General features: G+C 51.1%; 2 protein-coding genes across 2 annotated transcripts; one reads left to right on the forward strand and one right to left on the reverse strand.

Annotated features, from left to right (window-relative positions):
* Positions 1-176: 176 nt before the first annotated feature.
* LOC134368067 (uncharacterized protein CXorf49-like) lies at positions 177-3,616 on the reverse strand. Its single transcript, XM_063084670.1, has 5 exons — positions 2,357-3,616; positions 1,649-1,805; positions 1,054-1,130; positions 735-780; positions 177-217 (listed from the first exon to the last, which is right to left on the reverse strand). The coding sequence occupies exons 1-5, from the start codon at positions 3,614-3,616 to the stop codon at positions 177-179; spliced, it is 1,581 nt and encodes a 526-aa protein (XP_062940740.1).
* A 13,942-nt stretch (positions 3,617-17,558) lies between these two features.
* Positions 17,559-20,998, forward strand: LOC134368068 (uncharacterized protein CXorf49 homolog). Its single transcript, XM_063084671.1, has 3 exons — positions 17,559-18,818; positions 19,370-19,526; positions 20,958-20,998. The coding sequence occupies exons 1-3, from the start codon at positions 17,559-17,561 to the stop codon at positions 20,996-20,998; spliced, it is 1,458 nt and encodes a 485-aa protein (XP_062940741.1).
* The last annotated feature ends 387 nt before the right edge of the window (positions 20,999-21,385 follow it).

The following is a 21,385-nucleotide window of genomic DNA, read 5'->3' on the forward strand; positions in this document are numbered from 1 at the left end:
GCAGCTTGGCCACAGCTCCTGGGCTCCAAAGATATCAGCTGCTTGTCTTGTACGAAGAGGCTGGGTCCAACCTGTCAAACAGCAGAGTCAGGGACGGGCCACAAGCCAGGGCCAGCCCACAGCCCTCCTAAGTAACCAGGATTGTGGGAAGGGGTATGGTATGTGTAACACTCACCTCAAAGGGCCTGGAACTTGTCAGCGAGGGACTGCATGGCCGCTGAAACAGAGAGGCACAACCGGGTGGGCACTCCAGACATACGGATATAGAAATCCTCCCCTCTGCCCCCGTGGGGAGCCACCTAGCCCCGCAACCTGAAACCCCTCCAGCCCCTGACCAAACAGCGCTGGGACTGACTCACCCACCCATCGCCTGAGCGAACTCGTTTCAAAAAACGAATAAGCAAATGAACAAACGGCAACAACAAAAACCAGAGAAGACGTACCAAGCAGCAGTTAAAGGGAAAATGAAGGCGGCATCTCTAAATGTCCCAAGAGAAGGAGCTCTCTGGGCCTCGTTGGCAAAGTGAACAAGGAGTTCTGACAGTACACTTCCATTTGTGCACATCCCTAGCTTGTACGTGCACAGAAGGCTCCAGGGCCAGGCCCGCTTGGTTCTCCTCCCCACAGGAATGTCGAGCCCAGTGATGCCACCTGCACCTGCAGCCCACCCCATGCCCGTCACCTGCACTAAGACCCCGTGGTCTGCCCTTGCCCCAGCCGGGGCTTTGTCATACCGAGTTGCTCTTTAAGGTCATCTATTTCTTGCTGTAGCACCCGACACTAGCCCAGCAGACAGCAGAGAAAGAGAAACGATTAGTGATATTCTGGCCTCCACTCTCCTCGCCCTCCCTCTCTCCCCCGCGCCCTTGCCTCCCCTGCATCGCACACCTCAGTGGCTAGACCGGCATGGAATCCTCAATGGAAAGGAGGTGCCCTCTCTCCGTAGGGTGCGGGATGGGGAAGGGGGGGAGGACACGTAAGTCAGCTTAACCTGGACACAGATCCCACCATCTACTTTGGACGTGCATTTCTACAAGCCAGAGAAAGCATTACCCGAGGGCAGCCCTGTGCTGCAGGTGGTTGCTGCTGCCTTTCCGGTCTTGGGGGAAGGACAGGTGGCTCCTGGTCACCTGAAAGAGAACGCAAAATCCAGTTTCCAAGCCTCCCTGTGAGGTGGAAAGGGCCTAGTGGCGCCCAGAGTGAGGCAGCATCGCCCTCTGCTGGCAACAGGTTGCCCCTGCTCTGCCCAGCACCTCAGACCCTTTCTCTGGGGCCTGCCTTCCCTGTTCCCCAGTGTCAGCCCATCTGCCACTGTGGCCCCCTGGGACTGTGGCTCTGGGTTGGACGCTAGCAGAGCTGCAGACACAGCCAGCCCCTGGAGGGAGCAATGTGGCTGAACAGGACTTAACAGAAAACGCTCTGTTCTGCCAAAAGTCTACTTCTGGAGTTGGGGTTTGGGGCACTGCTACAAATCACCCCCACCCCCACAAACCCCACTCAGAGGACGAATGACCCTGTTTCCTGTGGGAGAGCTGCCTGGTTGGCAGGGAAGCCCGGGAGCAAGGCTGAGCCCACAGAGGTGACAGAGCCAGAGGTCTCCCTCCCAGACCCCTCTCCCCTCCCCTCGTATCAAACCCACAAGACTCACCCAAGGGTGCAAGGCCTCTGGGCGTGCCGCCTCCCTGGCGCAGGGCCAAGGGCTCTGAGTTTCCTGGAGCCTGGGGGGCTCGGGCACTGTAGCCACTACTGCTGAATTCTCCACGATGCACGCACAGGCAAGACGGCCCCAAACTGGGTGTCGGAAACTGAAACAAAAATCTCAGCTGAGTTGGGCGTGGGTGTGCGTAGGGGCTTGGGTGAGGTGGAGGACCAGGAGGGGAATTGGGAGGCTAGTCTCACTAGCTCTCTTTCCCTCAGTCAGCCCCAGGCCAGGAGGCAGAGCTGATCCAGGGACAACAGTGAGAGTACTGAGAAAGTCCAGGCCCCCTGCAAGGCAGGCTTGGGGAACAGCTAGGAAGGAGGAATCAGGAGGCCGATGAGTCTAGACACCCGAAGCTTCGCAGCCCAAACCTTAAGGGGTTGCGTGACCCAAATACGCAGCCCGCCCTGCTTCCCATCAAAGCCCCTCTCTGGGGAGGAGGCAGGAAACGGGCGAAGTGGAGAACAGTGCCTGGCACATACTAGGTGCTCTCTTGATGTTTGCCCCCACTTGAAGGACCACGATTTGGTATCCTGTTGACCGTGGGCTCCCTCCCAGTGAGGACTCCTGGGCAAGGGACAGAGGGAGCACGGCTCAAGATGTGTGTGCTGGGGGAAGGGGAAGGGCGGGGAGAGAGGAGGAGGATGGCCTACTCACTTGGACCTTTGGGACTGGATCTCTGTTTGGGTCATTATTTTCTCGGGCCACAGGCTGGGACTCCCTTGTTCTCCTCACCGCAGATTTCTTCCTAGTCCTGCTGTGCTTGGGCTGTTTGGGTCCCGAAAGGAACAAGGAGTCTCTCTTGGACCTCCCAAGTAGCGGAACACCAGAGATCGGGGGGAAGGTGGCTGGCTCCGGGGGAGCTGCCAAGAGTCTCTGCCCCCATGAAGGAAAGGCTCTCCCCAGGGCAACTGTTGAGGCACCCCTTGGGGATTTCTTCTCCTGGGCCACCTTCTTCTTAGGAGTGGCCCGGGGCAGGCCCCCTGCAGCAGCTGCAGCTGCTCGTGCTGCTGCGTAGCTGGGCCTGCTTCCTCCCTTCCCCCAGACCACACTTGGCATCTTCTTGGGGGAAGAGATGTCCAGCTCGCCAACGGCCTGCCTCTCCATGGTCGAAGTGAGTCCGCGGGGGGCAGAGGTCAGGAAAGAGCCCGGCCTGAGAAGGAAATCCTTCCTGATCTGGAACTTCGAGTGTCTGGGTGTGTCGCCAGGTTCCTCGGGGCTGCTGGACTTGTCTTGGCCGCCTTCTTTGGGGCAAATGCTCACTCTCATCAGCTGTACCTCACTGAACTCATCTGACGACTCGGGGTCGGAAGGCTGCCCGACCAGACCCTCCGCGGAGGGCCGCTGGAGATCCACGCTGACGTTCAGCCGACTTTCGGTGCCCCTTTTCGGGCTGCCCCAGGCCCGGCCTCCCTTGCGCCCACCGAGGTGGAGAGGGGCGGCAGAAGCCTGCTGCGCTTCTCCACAGCCGGAGGCAAGCGCGCCTCGAACACTGGGGCCTGCCTCTAGGTCCGCCCAGATGGTGGACACTTCAGCGGCGCAGCTTTCTGGGGTCGGGTGTCTCCGGACGCGCCGGGTACCGCGGTCGGTCAGCTGCTGCGCGGTGGCCGCCGATTCGTCAGCAAGGTGGGACGCGTAGTCCAGAGCGTCCCCCTTCTCGTCGGCCGGGGAGCCGGGCCGGCCTTTCAGGACCCAAAGCACCGGCCCTCCCGCCTCCAGCTCTCCCTCCTCGGACACGGAGTCCTCGGGGTCTGGGAGGCCGCCCTCGCCCTCGCCGCTGCACGGTGCCCCCAAATCAAGGCCTAGTCCGGGCCCCTGCGGGGCTGTGGGGCTGGCCGGGCAGGCGCCGGACGGCTCCCCGCCGCCCTCAGGGACGAAACCGGCTCCCCAAACAGACACCTCGTCGGGGGAGCTCATGTCGCCGGTCCGCGAAGCCTGGGTCGAAGAGAGACGGCCGCCTCCTCAGGGCCGGCGAGCCAGGCCGCGCGTCGTCACCACAGGGGCCACACGAGATCGCCTCAAACACCGCGCGGCTTTGGCTCGCGCCTCGGCCGCCCCGCCGCAGCCTTCTCATTGGTCCGCCCGCCACCAACCAGCGCGTCTCTTGTTGGGCTGCCCCTCAAGGCCCTAGCCAATAGGGACGAGGGCGCTTGGGCGGCGCGGAAGCCCGTCGTTTCGCTGGGCCATCCGCAGCCAGTCTGGGGGTGGTGTCCCAGTGTCGGGGCTCTCTTCCCACCTCTTCCTGTCCCGCCAGTGCCTCTGGCCAGGCATCTCCTTTCCAATGAGAGCCACATCTCTCAGCTTCAGTTTCCCATTCCCATCGGTAAAGCGGGAGAAATAACAGCACCTAACTCGGGCTGGTGAGGATTAAATGTAATGACGGATGGGAAGCACACAGAGTAGAAAGGATTTGCGAGCCTCTATTCCACAGCAAGGCTCACCACCCCATAGGAAAATGGGCAAGGATGCCCACGGTCAGTAATCAGAGGTCGGCGTATTTTGTTTTCGTAAAGGGCCAGATAGCAAATGTTTTAGGATTTCAGGCTGTGCCGTCTCCGCCGCAAGTGCTCGATTCCTCTAGGTAACCAAATCCACGCGTGGCTGCGTGCCCGTGAGAGTTTACTGGCAGGCCGTGTTGGCGGTTTGGCAGGTCGGAGTTTGCCCACCTCTCCCAGAATCCCCCACCCGAGTTAATTCAAAGAAGTGGGAACCCCAGTGGCCAACGACACCGCAAAAGATGCTCACCATCGCTGATCCCGAAGATGCAAACTAAAATCACGAATCGATGTTCACATGCCAGGTTTACAGAAATTAAAGAGCTTAATCATTCCAAGGGTCGGAGAGGCTATGAGTGAACCAGTGCTTTTGCTCACTGCTGGGGGTGGGGGTGGGGGTGCGGGGGTGGGGGGCCGTTTGTTGAGGGGGTGGGTGGCCGTTTGTTGAGGGGGTGGGGGTGCGGGGTTGGGGGCGCCCTTTGTGGAGGGGGAGGGGGGCGGATTTGGCAGGATCTTTGAACTGCAAATTATACATTTATTTTTATTTATTTATTTATTTATTTTTGACGTTTAACATATATATTTATTTATTTATTTTTCACATGTAGAATATCTTATTTATTTTATTTTTTAATTTTATTTTGTCGATATACATTGTGGTTGATTATTGTTGCCCCTTACCAAACCCCCCTCCCTCCTCCCTCTCTTCCTTCCCCCCCAACAGTGTCCTTTCTGTTTGCTTGTCCTATCAACTTCAAGTAATTGTGGTTGTTATATATTATTCCCCACCCCGTTTGTGTGTGTGTGTGTGTGTGTGTGTGTGAATTTATATATTAATTTTTAGCTCCCACCAATAAGTGAGAACATGTGGTATTTCTCTTCCTGTGCCTGACTCGTTTCACTTAATATAATTCTCTCAAGGTCCATCCATGTTGTTGCAAATGGCAGTATTTCATTCGTTTTTATTGCAAATTATACATTTACTATGAGCCTGGCACTCTTCTAATCACTGTAGATAAACATCAATTCCTTCCCAGGACAGTCCTAAGTTGAAGTACCCGTTATTACCGCCTTCTTACAGGCCAGGAAACAGGCACAGAGAGGCTCATTGACCCGCCCAAGGTCACTGGGCTTGTTGGTATCCGCAGCACTATGGAAACCCTCGTCATCCCATTCCCTTTACCCTCCTCAGCGGTAACCTCTATCCTGTACTTGTACTTAACCTTCCTTTTTTTTTTTTTTTCTGTTAGTTTTTTTTTTTTTTAACATATGTTCGTATTCCTAATGATACGTTGTTTAGTCCTGCATTTTTTGGATTTTTTATGCACAGAATCATTTATAATGTGTCCTGCTTTCTCCTGTTAAATGTTATGTAACTGGGATTCATCCCCGTTGTTGCATGTAGTAGCTGATTGTTCATTACCATTGCTCTATAGTATTCCATCAGATTAGTGTCTCAATCTGGTAATCTGTTCTGTTGATGGACTTTTGGGTTATTTCCATTTTTGGAAACATTACACACAGAGCTGCTATAAACATTCCAGGGCGTGTTTCCTGCTACCTATCTGTGAGAGTTCTCAATGGCAGAGCTCTCCAACTTGTGGACCTGGGACATTAAGATCCTTAGCCCTAGTGGTAGCCATGTAGCATTGTCCATACTTGTTTCTGGCCCTGACCAGCCTTATTGTCTTACTTCTGTGAGACATACAAGTATTATTTTCCATGTGGCCATAAAATAAAATGGCTAAGAAGCTGTCGTTATACCTAGGAGTGAAATTGTTGACTAATAGCAGAGGCACATCTTCAACTTTATCAGATCATGCCAGATATTTTCCAAAGTGATTATGCCAATTTAGACTCATACTAGGTGTGTTTCACTGTTGCAATTTGTCTACATCCTCATCGACATTTGATATTAACAAAGTACAAAACTTTTACCTATCTGGTGAATATGAAATATACCATCTTGTTTTTAACGTGCAGTGTGATTTCCTGATTAGTAATGAGACTGACCGTACTTTCATGTTTGGGCCTTTAGGGTTTTCTTTTCTACAAGGTGCCTACTCAAAGTCTTTTCCCAATTTTCCCTTTGTGTTGTTTGCCTGTTTATGTGTGGGAGTTCTCTATGTAGTTTATATTTTAGTATTGTAATGAATTCCTGTGATGCAAATATCTTCTATGTACCTTTTAACTTTTTATATTTTGTCTTCTAATAGCAGAATCTCTGTTTCAACAATATTTTATTATAGAAAGTTTCAAACATACAGAAAAGTCTTAAGAATTTTGTTGTGTACACCCACACACTCACCACCTAATTTTTGTATATCTGTATATACATCCCTCCATCATTTGTCATTCCTTTTTTTTTTTTTTTTTCAATTCATTTGAAAGTAAAGTTCAGACATCAGGAGTACTTCTTTTGGTAGAACTTTTAAATCTTTTCCTTTAGTAGTTAGTTCCTTTTTTCCCCCCCTGCCTGTCTTGCTTAAGAGTGTTCCCTACCATACTGTCGTGAAGAAATTCTTTTATAAATTCTCCTTTATATTTAGGTCTTAGATTCACATGGAATATTTTTTTTTAATGTTTTAAGGCAGGAGTCCAGTTTTACATAGTTTGTATTTGAGGTGGTGTATAACAACTGGGGAAAACAATAGCTAACCTAAAAGGTTAAAGGAAAAAACTGCATAATGAGATGTTCAGAAGATGATTTGTTTTACTATTTTTTTTTTTTTTTTTGGCAGCTGGCCAGTATAGGGAACTGAACCCTTGACCTCGGTGTTACAAGGCTGCGCTCTAACCAACTGAGCTAACTGGCCAGCCCACCAGAAGGTGATTTGGAAAGCTCTGGTATGTTCCTGGGAATCTCTAAGGCCATGTATATTCATGGGGCTGTGTACATGCCCAGAGTTGTGTGCATCCTCAGGAAAGACCTGAGAAGTCCCTAAGTTGTCACTTCTGGCTGGCCTTGAGTCTGCCCATGCAGAAAGTGAAGTCTAAGCCTATGTTTATTCACTGCCTGGCTGAGTGTTGATGCCATGTCCCAACAGACACACAGAGCTCCCTGGAAAGGTCTGAGGGAATTACTAGTTTGGGGTATTTAAGGAAAATTCTGTCAAATCACAGTTGACCGCCAACTGAACTGAGCAAATAATTCAGTGCTACACATGACAAAGAATACAGTTTGCAGAATTAGTTCAGAAAAGTCAATGAACAAATAAAAAGCACTGACAACAAATCAGAACAACAACAACAAACCCTGGGGAGGGGAGACAATCAGATTCCCAGAGATGACTCATGTTATCACTTAAAAAGTGTCCTGTTTTCAACAAAAAATTACAAGATACACAAGAAATAAGAAAGCATGTCTCAGAGGTAAGAAGGTTGGCAAAATAGGAGGTCTCCAGTGTATCTTCCCTCACTAAAACAAATATTTGGCAACTATCCATGAACAAAAGTGCCTTTGTGGGAGCTTTGGGATCCAGGTAGGAAGGTCAAAGCAATGGTGGAGCTCAAGACAGGAGGGTCGCTTTCAGAAGGCAGGCCTGTGGGCCACTGGTAAGTACATCAACATTGGTCCTGGCCATAGAACAGAAGCATATCTGTCCTACTGTGGACTTGACTCCAGCCCTGCTTGTCTGCAGTCATACCACCAGTGTTTGTCCCAAGTGTCCTAGAAACAGCCACGTCCATCTGTGCTCCCGTCACGTTTCTGAAGGAACCCTGTGACTCGGTTCCAGTCCTGCTCTACCTCAGCCAAGAGGAAGTCCAGGTTCCCATCCAAGGTACCTGGAAGGATCCACGTCCCCACCTGTCTGCCAATGCCCAGTGAAACGATGGGCTTCCAGGCAACCCAGGCACCCTCGTCCATAGTACCATGGTACCTGGAAGGATCCTCTTGTTGGGCAGCCCCTTGCGCCCTTAATAAATAGTACTTAAAAGTACATCAGACTAATCCGATGAAAGATGTACATGACCTCTATGGGGAAAAAAAGTTTATTGAAAGACCCAACTAAAAGAAGGGATATTCCACGTTCTCAGGTTGGAAGAGTCAATTTTACAAAATGTCAGTACTCTAAAAATTGACCTATAGATTCAATACAATCATGATCAAAACACCAAGAGGGTATCTGTGGGACTCGATAAACTGATTTTCAAATGTATATGGAAGTGCAAAGAGCCAAGAATGGCCAAGATTCTCTCGTGAAGGACAAAGGGGGAGGACTTCCGCTAAAAGATACCAACGTTTATTATAAAGCTACTGAAGTTACGAAAGTGTAGGATTGGCTCAAGAACAGACAAATAGACTAATGGAAAATGATTGGGACTCTCCAAACATTCCCACGTATAGACACTTAATTTATAACAGAGGAGGCATCAGAGAGCAATTGAAAGAGGATGGCCTTTTCATTTCAGAGTGCAGGGACAATTGAGTATCGAGTTGGAGAAGAAAATGGAATGGACTCCTGACTTAAACTGTAAACAAAAATTAATTCCAGGTGGATCTAAGGTCTGCATGTGAAGAAGAGACTATAGAAGACTATGTGGTTGTCGTGACCACAGGGTAGAGTAGGACTTTGTAAACAAGACAGAAAAAATGAAACAACCATTAAAGAAATAAACTTAAAAATTCTGCTGCATTAAAATGAAGTACTCTGATTTCTGACATTTACTTTGAAATGCATCCAAAATAACATGGATTTGATGGATGAAGGAGGGATGGACATGTGATAAACAAGTGTAATAAAATGGTAACAGTGGAAGGTAGGTGGTGGGTACCTGGCTGTCCACTGAAAAGTTCTTTCAACTTTTCTGTATGTTTGAATGTTTCCATAATAAAATGTTGTGCAAAATAAAAAGGAGTGCTTCTTTTCATTAGAAGGCACGATAAAGGGAGTAAAGGCAAACTACAAACTAGGAGAAGATATTTACATCACACGAAATCACAGAATTAAAATATAGAATACATGGAGAACTTTCACAAATAAACAGGCCAACAACCCAAGAGGGAAATGGGCAAAAGACAGTAAACAGGCACCTCATAGAAGAGAAAACCCTGAAGGCCAATACAAGTGAAAAGTTGCTCTGTAGAGGGTTAGAAATCTTGATTCTTACTTGATTATTAGATAGGGTTTTTAGGTAATGCATGCACGGGACAAAAGTCCTAGGTCCAGAGGCAAGAGCCTACAGATAGGGGGCAAGAGCCCATCTAATCAACCCTAATCACTGGTCAGGTAAGGGATTCTATACACTGTTAATATAATGAGTTCGCTGGAAGATTTTGTAAGAAGGAAACTTACACAGGACTGAAGCCTTTAACGTGAACAAGGAAACTGAAGCAGAACAGGTATTGTTCCGAGGGCAGTAACCCTTAATACAACAAAACTTAAATGATGGGAAAATATGTGAGTTAAAATTTCCAAGGACATTCTGCTAGATTAGTTAGTACATGGGGGTTATTCCACATTTTGCCTTAAGCTGTTTCTTAAGAAGTCAGGCACTTTAATGATTATCTTACTGTTTCTCTTGCATGTCACATAGCTTAGATTTATGACTCTTTTGATGGTATATTGTTTAAACTATTTTGAACCAAGCATGCTTGGATGAAAATTGTTACATAGCCAGTTTCTTTATGTTCTTACTATGATTGATTAACCATTTGTTTTTCTTCTGTAACTTCCTTGTCTTTACAATAAAAACTGAAGCAAAAACTGACTCGGGGCTGCACCTTGCTTCTCCTTCCTAAAGGGAGTCGTCTTGATGCAGTCCCTTCACACTTCTCATTGCATTGATATTTGCTCTGAGCTCTTTTGCATCTCCATTACACAGCAAGAGGTGTAACATTGCTCAATCTCATTACTAATCAAGGAATAGCAAATTAAAACCACAGTGAGATACCATTTCACATTCAGCAGACTGGCAAAAATTTCGTGGTGTGATAATATCAAATGTTGATGAGGATGTAGACCAACTAAAACAGTTCAACATCCTTTATAGGAATGTAAATTAGCACCGTCACTTTGTAAAATATCTGGCATGATTTAGTAACGTTGGAAATGTGCCTCCACTATGAATCGATAAGTCCACTCCTAGGCACGAATACTGGAACACAACTTCCCAGCCATTTTATTCTGTGGCCCATACAGAAAATGATGCTTATATGGCTTACAGGAGTAAAAGGACAAAGCTGACCTGGGCCAGGCCCAACAGATCCAGAAGCTGCTGGCTGCCTGCCTCCAGGACATTGACTGTCTCAATGTCCCAGTCCAAAGGTTGGAAAGCTCTGCCCTGGAGGACTCTTTCACATGGGTACCAGGAAACATGCCCCAGAATGTATAGCAGCACTGTGCGTAATATCCCCCAATCTGGAAGCGACCCAAATGTCCATCAACAGTAATGGATATATAAACTGAGATACAGGGCCGGCCCGTGGCTCACTCGGGAGAGTGTGGTGCTGATAACACCAAGGCCCCGGGTTCGGATCCCATATACAGATGGCCGGTTCGCTCACTGGCTGAGCGTGGTGCTCACAACACCAAGTCAAGGGTTAAGATCCCCTTACTGGTCATCTTTTAAAAAATAAAAAAATAAAATAAATAAATAAACTGAGATACAGTCAGTGCTTATTATACACGGATTCTGTATCTGCGAATTTGCCTACTCGCTAAACTTTACTTGTAACCCCAAATCAACACAGGCACACTTTCAGGGTCATTCACAGACATGTGCAAAGCAGGGAAAAATTTGAGTCGCTCGAGGCACAAGTGTGTCCCCTTCCAGCCACGGTCAAAAAAGGGGAAACTACCTTCTTGATTTTAGCTCTCATACTGTAAGCATGTGTCCTTTTCTTGGTCTATTTAGTACCACATATTTCGTATTTTTGTGCTTTTTTCTTGGTGATTTTGCCACTAAAAATGGCCCCAAGCACCGTGCTAAAGTGCTGTATAGTGTTCCTGAGTGCAAAATGGCTATGATGTGCCCTATGGAGAAAATAAGTATGTTAGAGAAGCTTCATTCAGACATCAGCTATAGTGCCGTTGAGCATAAGTTCAATGTTAATGAACCAATAATACATAATAAATAAGGTATCTTCAAGCAGACACACACAAGGAACACGGTTATGTATTGATCGGTTGATGAAAATGTTGTGACCAGAGGAACTCAGGAATTTGACCCTGTATTTCCCCTAGGAGCAATGTTTCAAAATTGCCTAGTTCAGTGTTTGCAAGTGATTTTATAGAACATAAATACTGCAATAACGAGAATCAACTGTTTATTTATTCAGTGGAATCACATCAAGCAACGATAACGAACGGTTGCCTACCACATGCAACGACAAGTACGAATTTCAGCTACATGATCTTGCGCAGAAGTCAGCCACAATATAAATAATTTCACTTATATAAAGTCAAAAGGATGCATATTGTTAGGAATATGTTGTTAGGAACATGTAGTTAAAAATATAACGTATGTAGAAAACAATTAGAAAAGAAAAAGAATGGTAAAGGCAAGTTCAGGATAGATGTTACCTCTGAGGAGGGTGAAGGGAATGGGACCAGGAGTGAGACCACAGGGGACTTGTAAGATGATAGTACTGTGTGAAAAAGCTCTTCCATAAATGCTAGCTAATGAATGACTACTAAACCTGTAACTCTAGCTCTGACCCCTCCCTGGAGCCCCAGAAGCACATTTCTACGTGAATTCTGCATATCCTATATGAATACCTCAAACTGCACGAGCCCAAAAACCAACTCCATCATTTTCTGCCCAAACTTGCTTGACTTCCTGTGTGCCTGTGCTAGTCCACGCCCCACCAAGCAGTCACTCAAAACGGGAATGTTAATCATCCTTCACTCCTGCCTCCCTGTGGTAACCATGGAAACGTGCCCCTCAGATCTCCTGCTGCAGGGAGCAAAGTTGATTGACAAGCCCCAGCTGCTACTTCTCTGGGTCCACCAGAGTTTGCACCAAGACCACACTTCCTCTGGGCAGCTCCCAGCCAGTGACTGAGCATGGCAGGGGAATACTACTGCAGGACAGGGACTCCTCTAACTGGTAGCTGTAGGCTGGGGACTTCAGGTCAGCCTGACTGAAACTGTGTTAAAACTAAACCGCATCTGAGATTCCTATCCAGTCCTCCTTTCTCCCACGTCTCTCTCACGGGCATGAGACCTGCATCAGGCTCTGAAGACCCTCGCTGCTTGCTCCTGCTCCTTCCCTTTTTCCTTCACGTGCATTTGCCCCATAATGATCTTTCACATCCAATCACCTCTTGGCCTCTATACTTTTGGAGGACCTGAACTAGCAAAAGGGATCCCAGGAGTGGTCGGAGAAAAGACAGTAAGATGGGGTTTATGGACCGGTTCACTCACCAGTGCAATGGCAAAGAGGATGGCACCCCCGTTTTTATGTGGGGCATGGATAATCTCTAACACAAGGTGACCTCCTGATTGCTTAAGATTTCACCATTTGTTACCCGGGAAACACTCCCATGAAGGGTCTCACCCTTGTCGAGGAGATGATCCAGGCATTTGCACAGTGTGGAGGGGAGAATGTCTACATGGATGGTGGAGTGTCTGGTGATTGTTCAGTTGCATTGAAGCCTGGCAGAGAGATAATGAGAAACTAAGGGACAATACCACACAGTTAAGGGCTAAGTGTAAGACCCAGAAGGCCTCCTTGCTGGCTTACAAGGAGGCCCTTACCTCCTGCAGATGCTGAGCAGACACAGGTGAGGAGCATCATATCGACATGATTCAATGACAGGAGATGCAGAACTCAGACATGTACATCCTCAACCAGCACAGGCCTTTTATGTGAAGGTTGGGGCACTGTTCGGGAAAACCTCGGACCCTGAAATGGGGGATGAGGATATTGGGACAAATTTCCCTGAAAACGTTGGTTTTGCAGACCCGCACCTCCTGAAGCTTCAGAGCTTGCAGGGTGCTCATTCCTTCACCAGGAAGAGCTATCACATGCCCTGTGCTGGTAGATGCTACAGAGTCCTCGCCCCCACAGAGAAACAGGTGCCTCCCTCAGGGCCACCCCCATCTCCTCTCCATAACCTCGCTGGGTAATGCTGAGCCTGATAAAGGAGGAAGTTGCAAAGAAGAGCTAGCCTATACTGGCAGAAGCCAGGGGAATACCCCCAGGATTGGATTTTGAGGGTGCTGGATCAAGGGGGATGTGTTAAGCATGCAAATTTTATTGAGTGGGGGCACTTTCTCGTGTCATGGGATTTAACACCCTGGCAAGGACTCTAAGAGATGGAGGAAATTCACTGCCAGGGTCACCCTTAGAAGCTCTGAGAAAGCGATGGCCCACATGGAGAGAAGTGGAAATACTTGCCTTGGACTGGCAGATGGCAGAGAATGTAATAAAAAGGTTGAGTGATGCAGCCACGCTGGAGCAGGTAGAAAATGTAAGGTCAGTCAACCAGCCTAAGGGTTATGTTCCACAGTAGTGCCGAGAGGACACACCATTCACCAAAGGCCATCAGGAGTGTTCTGATGAGAGGGGTCCCAGTATGACTAAGAGGTTTGGTGGTTGCTCTCCTCTTCAGGCCAACGGCGGAGATGAGGGAAGGAAGGTGGTCCAAGGCCTGGGCTTATTACTACCATCCATGGAATGATGTGAACCCAACATGATAGAGGACGGGGTGGCTCTTAACGAACAGACACCAGGAGACTACATTTCCAGCAACAACCCTCAAGGTCAGAGGGGCAGTCAAGAGTGCTTGACCCGCAGGGAGCTGGGAGGATGGTTTATACTGCATGGCTCCCTAGGCACAACTACAGCCAGAAAAAGGCAAGAATGGAGGAGCAGGAGGGTGGTCATCTCAGTAAAAAGTCACGATCCCTTGCTCAGTTCCTGCTCCTGGACTACTTTCAGACTGACCCCACTGACTGAAGAGGTGGATGAGTCCTGAGAAAAAAGGACTCAGAAACAAGGTGGTGAGGATATACTGTTACCATTCTGCGGTCCTTACCTAAAGAGATTGACTGCCATTTTACTCAGGTGACTGGACCCTAGAGAAAGGGAGACAGCCAGACATTTCTAGGACTATTGGAAACAGGGCCAGAGGTGACACTGGTCCCGGAGGCCCAAGGTGTCATGATGGGGACCTGTCAATAAAAACAGTTGGGAACAGTGAGCCACTGGGTCCCAGGACTAACCACAATGGTCCTTTCTCCCATACACAAGTTCATCATTGTAAGTGATACACTTGGCACTGAAGTAGTAACTCCCATGTTGGGTCATTGGCCTGTAGAGTAAGAGACATCATGGTGGGGAAGGCCGTGTGGAATCCCTGACACTGGCCCCCACCCAGGCCAAGAAATGAAGTCAATGAAGATATTGGATCGTGGTGGGGGCAGAGGCATTGGCAGAGATTGATACCACCACTGAAGACCTATAGGACGCAGGAAGAGAGGCTGGGAGAGTGGCAGGGATGAAGAGAGCAGAGAAGGTTGAAACAGTTCTAGGATTTGCTGTATGGGAGAGGGAAGGAGGAAGGGAACGGTAATGAGGAGAGGTACACTGGGGGCTTCAGCTAGAAGCGATGGGTAATGTTTCTTAAGACGGGTGGTGGGTATAGAAGATTTTGCTGTACCTTTTGTTATCCCTTTTGGCACATCTGAAACAGTACACCATGTCTTTAAAAGTGTTCGTGGGGACTGGGAGAGGAAGTTATGCAGACACAGGCAGGATTTGTGGAGGGCCCGCTTCAGGTGCACGATCACAGATTTCTAGAGGACCCACTCTGCCCTGCTCTGCAACCTTCTCCAGCAGGGTAGGCTTCTCAGGTGCAGACCAAGAAAAATCGGTCATTTGACTTTACACAGGCAAGAGGCCTTCGGACACTGTAGGCCTCTAATAGAGATCAGCCAGAGTGGGATGTATGGCGAAGAGGCAACGGAAAGACAGGTGAGTATGAGGGGGAAAGAGAGGAAGGAAGGTGCGGAAGGAATGAAAATGAAGGAGGGTGTGAAAGGCTGCTGGAGTGAGGGTTGGGTGGCAAGCAAGGGAAACTGTAACACTCCAGGGCCTTAAAAACCACGGAAGGGACCACTCCTCAGATACCAGGACTGCTCAGCTCAGGGCAGCTGGGAACTGGCAGTTTTGGGGAAAATATAACAGAAAATTGGCGCCCCTCTGCCACTGTGAAGCCTTTGTTGTGTGTCCTTTCCAGGCCTCTCAATGCTGGGAATATACCCAGAGGAATGGAAATCATCAAGTTCGAAGGTATACCTGTTCCCCAATGTTCATCGCAGCACTCTTTACAATAGCCAAGAGTTGGAACCAGCCCAAATGTCCATCATCGGATGAGTGGATACGGAAAATGTGGTACATCTACACAATGGAATACTACTCAGCTATAAAAACGAATGAAATACTGCCATTTGCAACAACATGGATGGACCTTGAGAGAATTATATTAAGTGAAACGAGTCAGGCACAGAAAGAGAAATACCACATGTTCTCACTTATTGGTGGGAGCTAAAAATAAATAAATAAAATCACACACACACACACAAAAGCCGGGGGTGGGGGGGCGAAGAAGATATAACAACTACAATTCCTTGAAGTTGATACAACAAGCAAACAGAAAGGACATTGTTGGGTGGGAGGGAGGGGAGGGAGGAGGGAGGGAGGTTTCGGTGATGGGCCACAATAATCAACCACATTGTATATCGACAAAGAAAAAATTAAAACAAAACAAAGCAAACAAAAAACCCACACGGTTACAAAGGACATGTGTGATTGGCATGGGGTTTTCAGTTTACAAATGTGTATCCAAAGCTATGCATTGTTCTGCAACTCGCTGCATGTAGTCACAAGAATGCTTTTGAAATGTGTTAACAACCCCCTGGCTTCCTTAGGACTGCTGAGTTTTAATGTACTGGCTGCATACGCCACATTGTATTCGTCCACTCCTTTACTGATGGGAATTTAGAGCCTTCCCAGATTTTCCCTTCACCAATATCCTTGTTCATGTGTCCTTGCACACTAGACCTACCAGCGTTTCTCCGGAAGATGTACCGGGCAGGTCCTCCAGGTCATTGAGGGAACTGGGCGTTTTTCAGTTTTAAGAGTCTCAGCTCCCAGCACGGAATCTAGGTCCAGACTGCTTGATTTCCATACTGCCCCGGATACCAACAAGCCCAGTGACCTTGGGCGGGTCAATGAGCCTCTCTGTGCCTGTTTCCTGGCCTCTAAGAAGGCGGTAATAACGGGTACTTCAACTTAGGACTGTCCTGGGAAGGAACTGATGTTTATCTACAGTGCTTAGAAGAGTGCCAGGCTCATAGTAAATGTATAATTTGCAGTTCACGGATCCTGCCAAATCCGCCCCCCTCCCCCTCCACAAACGGCGCCCCCACCCCCGCACCCCCACCCCCACCCCCAGCAGTGAGCAAAAGCACTGGTTCACTCATAGCCTCTCCGACCCTTGGAATGATTAAGCTCTTTAATTTCTGTAAACCTGGCATGTGAACATCGATTCGTGATTTTCGTTTGCATCTTCGGGATCAGCGATGGTGAGCATCTTTTGCGGTGTCGTTGGCCACTGGGGTTCCCACTTCTTTGATTTAACTCGGGTGGGGGATTCTGGGAGAGGTGGGCAAACTCCGACCTGCCAAACCGCCAACACGGCCTGCCAGTAAACTCTCACGGGCACGCAGCCACGCGTGGATTTGGTTACCTAGAGGAATCGAGCACTTGCGGCGGAGACGGCACAGCCTGAAATCCTAAAACATTTGCTATCTGGCCCTTTACGAAAACAAAATACGCCGACCTCTGATTACTGACCGTGGGCATCCTTGCCCATTTTCCTATGGGGTGGTGAGCCTTGCTGTGGAATAGAGGCTCGCAAATCCTTTCTACTCTGTGTGCTTCCCATCCATCATTACATTTAATCCTCACCAGCCCGAGTTAGGTGCTGTTATTTCTCCCGCTTTACCGATGGGAATGGGAAACTGAGGCTGAGAGATGTGGCTCTCATTGGAAAGGAGATGCCTGGCCAGAGGCACTGGCGGGACAGGAAGAGGTGGGAAGAGAGCCCCGACACTGGGACACCACCCCCAGACTGGCTGCGGATGGCCCAGCGAAACGACGGGCTTCCGCGCCGCCCAAGCGCCCTCGTCCCTATTGGCTAGGGCCTTGAGGGGCAGCCCAACAAGAGACGCGCTGGTTGGTGGCGGGCGGACCAATGAGAAGGCTGCGGCGGGGCAGCCGAGGCGCGAGCCAAAGCCGCGCGGTGTTTGAGGCGATCTCGTGTGGCCCCTGTGGTGACGACGCGCGGCCTGGCTCGCCGGCCCTGAGGAGGCGGCCGTCTCTCTTCGACCCAGGCTTCGCGGACCGGCGACATGAGCTCCCCCGACGAGGTGTCTGTTTGGGGAGCCGGTTTCGTCCCTGAGGGCGGCGGGGAGCCGTCCGGCGCCTGCCCGGCCAGCCCCACAGCCCCGCAGGGGCCCGGACTAGGCCTTGATTTGGGGGCACCGTGCAGCGGCGAGGGCGAGGGCGGCCTCCCAGACCCCGAGGACTCCGTGTCCGAGGAGGGAGAGCTGGAGGCGGGAGGGCCGGTGCTTTGGGTCCTGAAAGGCCGGCCCGGCTCCCCGGCCGACGAGAAGGGGGACGCTCTGGACTACGCGTCCCACCTTGCTGACGAATCGGCGGCCACCGCGCAGCAGCTGACCGACCGCGGTACCCGGCGCGTCCGGAGACACCCGACCCCAGAAAGCTGCGCCGCTGAAGTGTCCACCATCTGGGCGGACCTAGAGGCAGGCCCCAGTGTTCGAGGCGCGCTTGCCTCCGGCTGTGGAGAAGCGCAGCAGGCTTCTGCCGCCCCTCTCCACCTCGGTGGGCGCAAGGGAGGCCGGGCCTGGGGCAGCCCGAAAAGGGGCACCGAAAGTCGGCTGAACGTCAGCGTGGATCTCCAGCGGCCCTCCGCGGAGGGTCTGGTCGGGCAGCCTTCCGACCCCGAGTCGTCAGATGAGTTCAGTGAGGTACAGCTGATGAGAGTGAGCATTTGCCCCAAAGAAGGCGGCCAAGACAAGTCCAGCAGCCCCGAGGAACCTGGCGACACACCCAGACACTCGAAGTTCCAGATCAGGAAGGATTTCCTTCTCAGGCCGGGCTCTTTCCTGACCTCTGCCCCCCGCGGACTCACTTCGACCATGGAGAGGCAGGCCGTTGGCGAGCTGGACATCTCTTCCCCCAAGAAGATGCCAAGTGTGGTCTGGGGGAAGGGAGGAAGCAGGCCCAGCTACGCAGCAGCACGAGCAGCTGCAGCTGCTGCAGGGGGCCTGCCCCGGGCCACTCCTAAGAAGAAGGTGGCCCAGGAGAAGAAATCCCCAAGGGGTGCCTCAACAGTTGCCCTGGGGAGAGCCTTTCCTTCATGGGGGCAGAGACTCTTGGCAGCTCCCCCGGAGCCAGCCACCTTCCCCCCGATCTCTGGTGTTCCGCTACTTGGGAGGTCCAAGAGAGACTCCTTGTTCCTTTCGGGACCCAAACAGCCCAAGCACAGCAGGACTAGGAAGAAATCTGCGGTGAGGAGAACAAGGGAGTCCCAGCCTGTGGCCCGAGAAAATAATGACCCAAACAGAGATCCAGTCCCAAAGGTCCAAGTGAGTAGGCCATCCTCCTCCTCTCTCCCCGCCCTTCCCCTTCCCCCAGCACACACATCTTGAGCCGTGCTCCCTCTGTCCCTTGCCCAGGAGTCCTCACTGGGAGGGAGCCCACGGTCAACAGGATACCAAATCGTGGTCCTTCAAGTGGGGGCAAACATCAAGAGAGCACCTAGTATGTGCCAGGCACTGTTCTCCACTTCGCCCGTTTCCTGCCTCCTCCCCAGAGAGGGGCTTTGATGGGAAGCAGGGCGGGCTGCTTATTTGGGTCACGCAACCCCTTAAGGTTTGGGCTGCGAAGCTTCGGGTGTCTAGACTCATCGGCCTCCTGATTCCTCCTTCCTAGCTGTTCCCCAAGCCTGCCTTGCAGGGGGCCTGGACTTTCTCAGTACTCTCACTGTTGTCCCTGGATCAGCTCTGCCTCCTGGCCTGGGGCTGACTGAGGGAAAGAGAGCTAGTGAGACTAGCCTCCCAATTCCCCTCCTGGTCCTCCACCTCACCCAAGCCCCTACGCACACCCACGCCCAACTCAGCTGAGATTTTTGTTTCAGTTTCCGACACCCAGTTTGGGGCCGTCTTGCCTGTGCGTGCATCGTGGAGAATTCAGCAGTAGTGGCTACAGTGCCCGAGCCCCCCAGGCTCCAGGAAACTCAGAGCCCTTGGCCCTGCGCCAGGGAGGCGGCACGCCCAGAGGCCTTGCACCCTTGGGTGAGTCTTGTGGGTTTGATACGAGGGGAGGGGAGAGGGGTCTGGGAGGGAGACCTCTGGCTCTGTCACCTCTGTGGGCTCAGCCTTGCTCCCGGGCTTCCCTGCCAACCAGGCAGCTCTCCCACAGGAAACAGGGTCATTCGTCCTCTGAGTGGGGTTTGTGGGGGTGGGGGTGATTTGTAGCAGTGCCCCAAACCCCAACTCCAGAAGTAGACTTTTGGCAGAACAGAGCGTTTTCTGTTAAGTCCTGTTCAGCCACATTGCTCCCTCCAGGGGCTGGCTGTGTCTGCAGCTCTGCTAGCGTCCAACCCAGAGCCACAGTCCCAGGGGGCCACAGTGGCAGATGGGCTGACACTGGGGAACAGGGAAGGCAGGCCCCAGAGAAAGGGTCTGAGGTGCTGGGCAGAGCAGGGGCAACCTGTTGCCAGCAGAGGGCGATGCTGCCTCACTCTGGGCGCCGCTAGGCCCTTTCCACCTCACAGGGAGGCTTGGAAACTGGATTTTGCGTTCTCTTTCAGGTGACCAGGAGCCACCTGTCCTTCCCCCAAGACCGGAAAGGCAGCAGCAACCACCTGCAGCACAGGGCTGCCCTCGGGTAATGCTTTCTCTGGCTTGTAGAAATGCACGTCCAAAGTAGATGGTGGGATCTGTGTCCAGGTTAAGCTGACTTACGTGTCCTCCCCCCCTTCCCCATCCCGCACCCTACGGAGAGAGGGCACCTCCTTTCCATTGAGGATTCCATGCCGGTCTAGCCACTGAGGTGTGCGATGCAGGGGAGGCAAGGGCGCGGGGGAGAGAGGGAGGGCGAGGAGAGTGGAGGCCAGAATATCACTAATCGTTTCTCTTTCTCTGCTGTCTGCTGGGCTAGTGTCGGGTGCTACAGCAAGAAATAGATGACCTTAAAGAGCAACTCGGTATGACAAAGCCCCGGCTGGGGCAAGGGCAGACCACGGGGTCTTAGTGCAGGTGACGGGCATGGGGTGGGCTGCAGGTGCAGGTGGCATCACTGGGCTCGACATTCCTGTGGGGAGGAGAACCAAGCGGGCCTGGCCCTGGAGCCTTCTGTGCACGTACAAGCTAGGGATGTGCACAAATGGAAGTGTACTGTCAGAACTCCTTGTTCACTTTGCCAACGAGGCCCAGAGAGCTCCTTCTCTTGGGACATTTAGAGATGCCGCCTTCATTTTCCCTTTAACTGCTGCTTGGTACGTCTTCTCTGGTTTTTGTTGTTGCCGTTTGTTCATTTGCTTATTCGTTTTTTGAAACGAGTTCGCTCAGGCGATGGGTGGGTGAGTCAGTCCCAGCGCTGTTTGGTCAGGGGCTGGAGGGGTTTCAGGTTGCGGGGCTAGGTGGCTCCCCACGGGGGCAGAGGGGAGGATTTCTATATCCGTATGTCTGGAGTGCCCACCCGGTTGTGCCTCTCTGTTTCAGCGGCCATGCAGTCCCTCGCTGACAAGTTCCAGGCCCTTTGAGGTGAGTGTTACACATACCATACCCCTTCCCACAATCCTGGTTACTTAGGAGGGCTGTGGGCTGGCCCTGGCTTGTGGCCCGTCCCTGACTCTGCTGTTTGACAGGTTGGACCCAGCCTCTTCGTACAAGACAAGCAGCTGATATCTTTGGAGCCCAGGAGCTGTGGCCAAGCTGCTTCCCTCCGGTTCTTCTTCAGAACAGGGGCTGTCTGTCTTCCCCTGTTTTTGCCCTCTCCCCACCCCAGTTCACAGCAGTTTCAAATTAAAGTACCTCTCATGCTCTGTGGTCTGCCGTCTCTCTGGGGGGTGGCGCTGGGGTGGGGTGGAGTGGGGTGGGGAGTTGCTCCAGTTCAGAGTATTTTAAGAACAGTACCCCCTGGCATTCTG

This window comes from Cynocephalus volans, chromosome X (assembly GCF_027409185.1).
Source record: "Cynocephalus volans isolate mCynVol1 chromosome X, mCynVol1.pri, whole genome shotgun sequence".
Classification (NCBI taxonomy): Eukaryota; Metazoa; Chordata; class Mammalia; order Dermoptera; family Cynocephalidae; genus Cynocephalus; species Cynocephalus volans.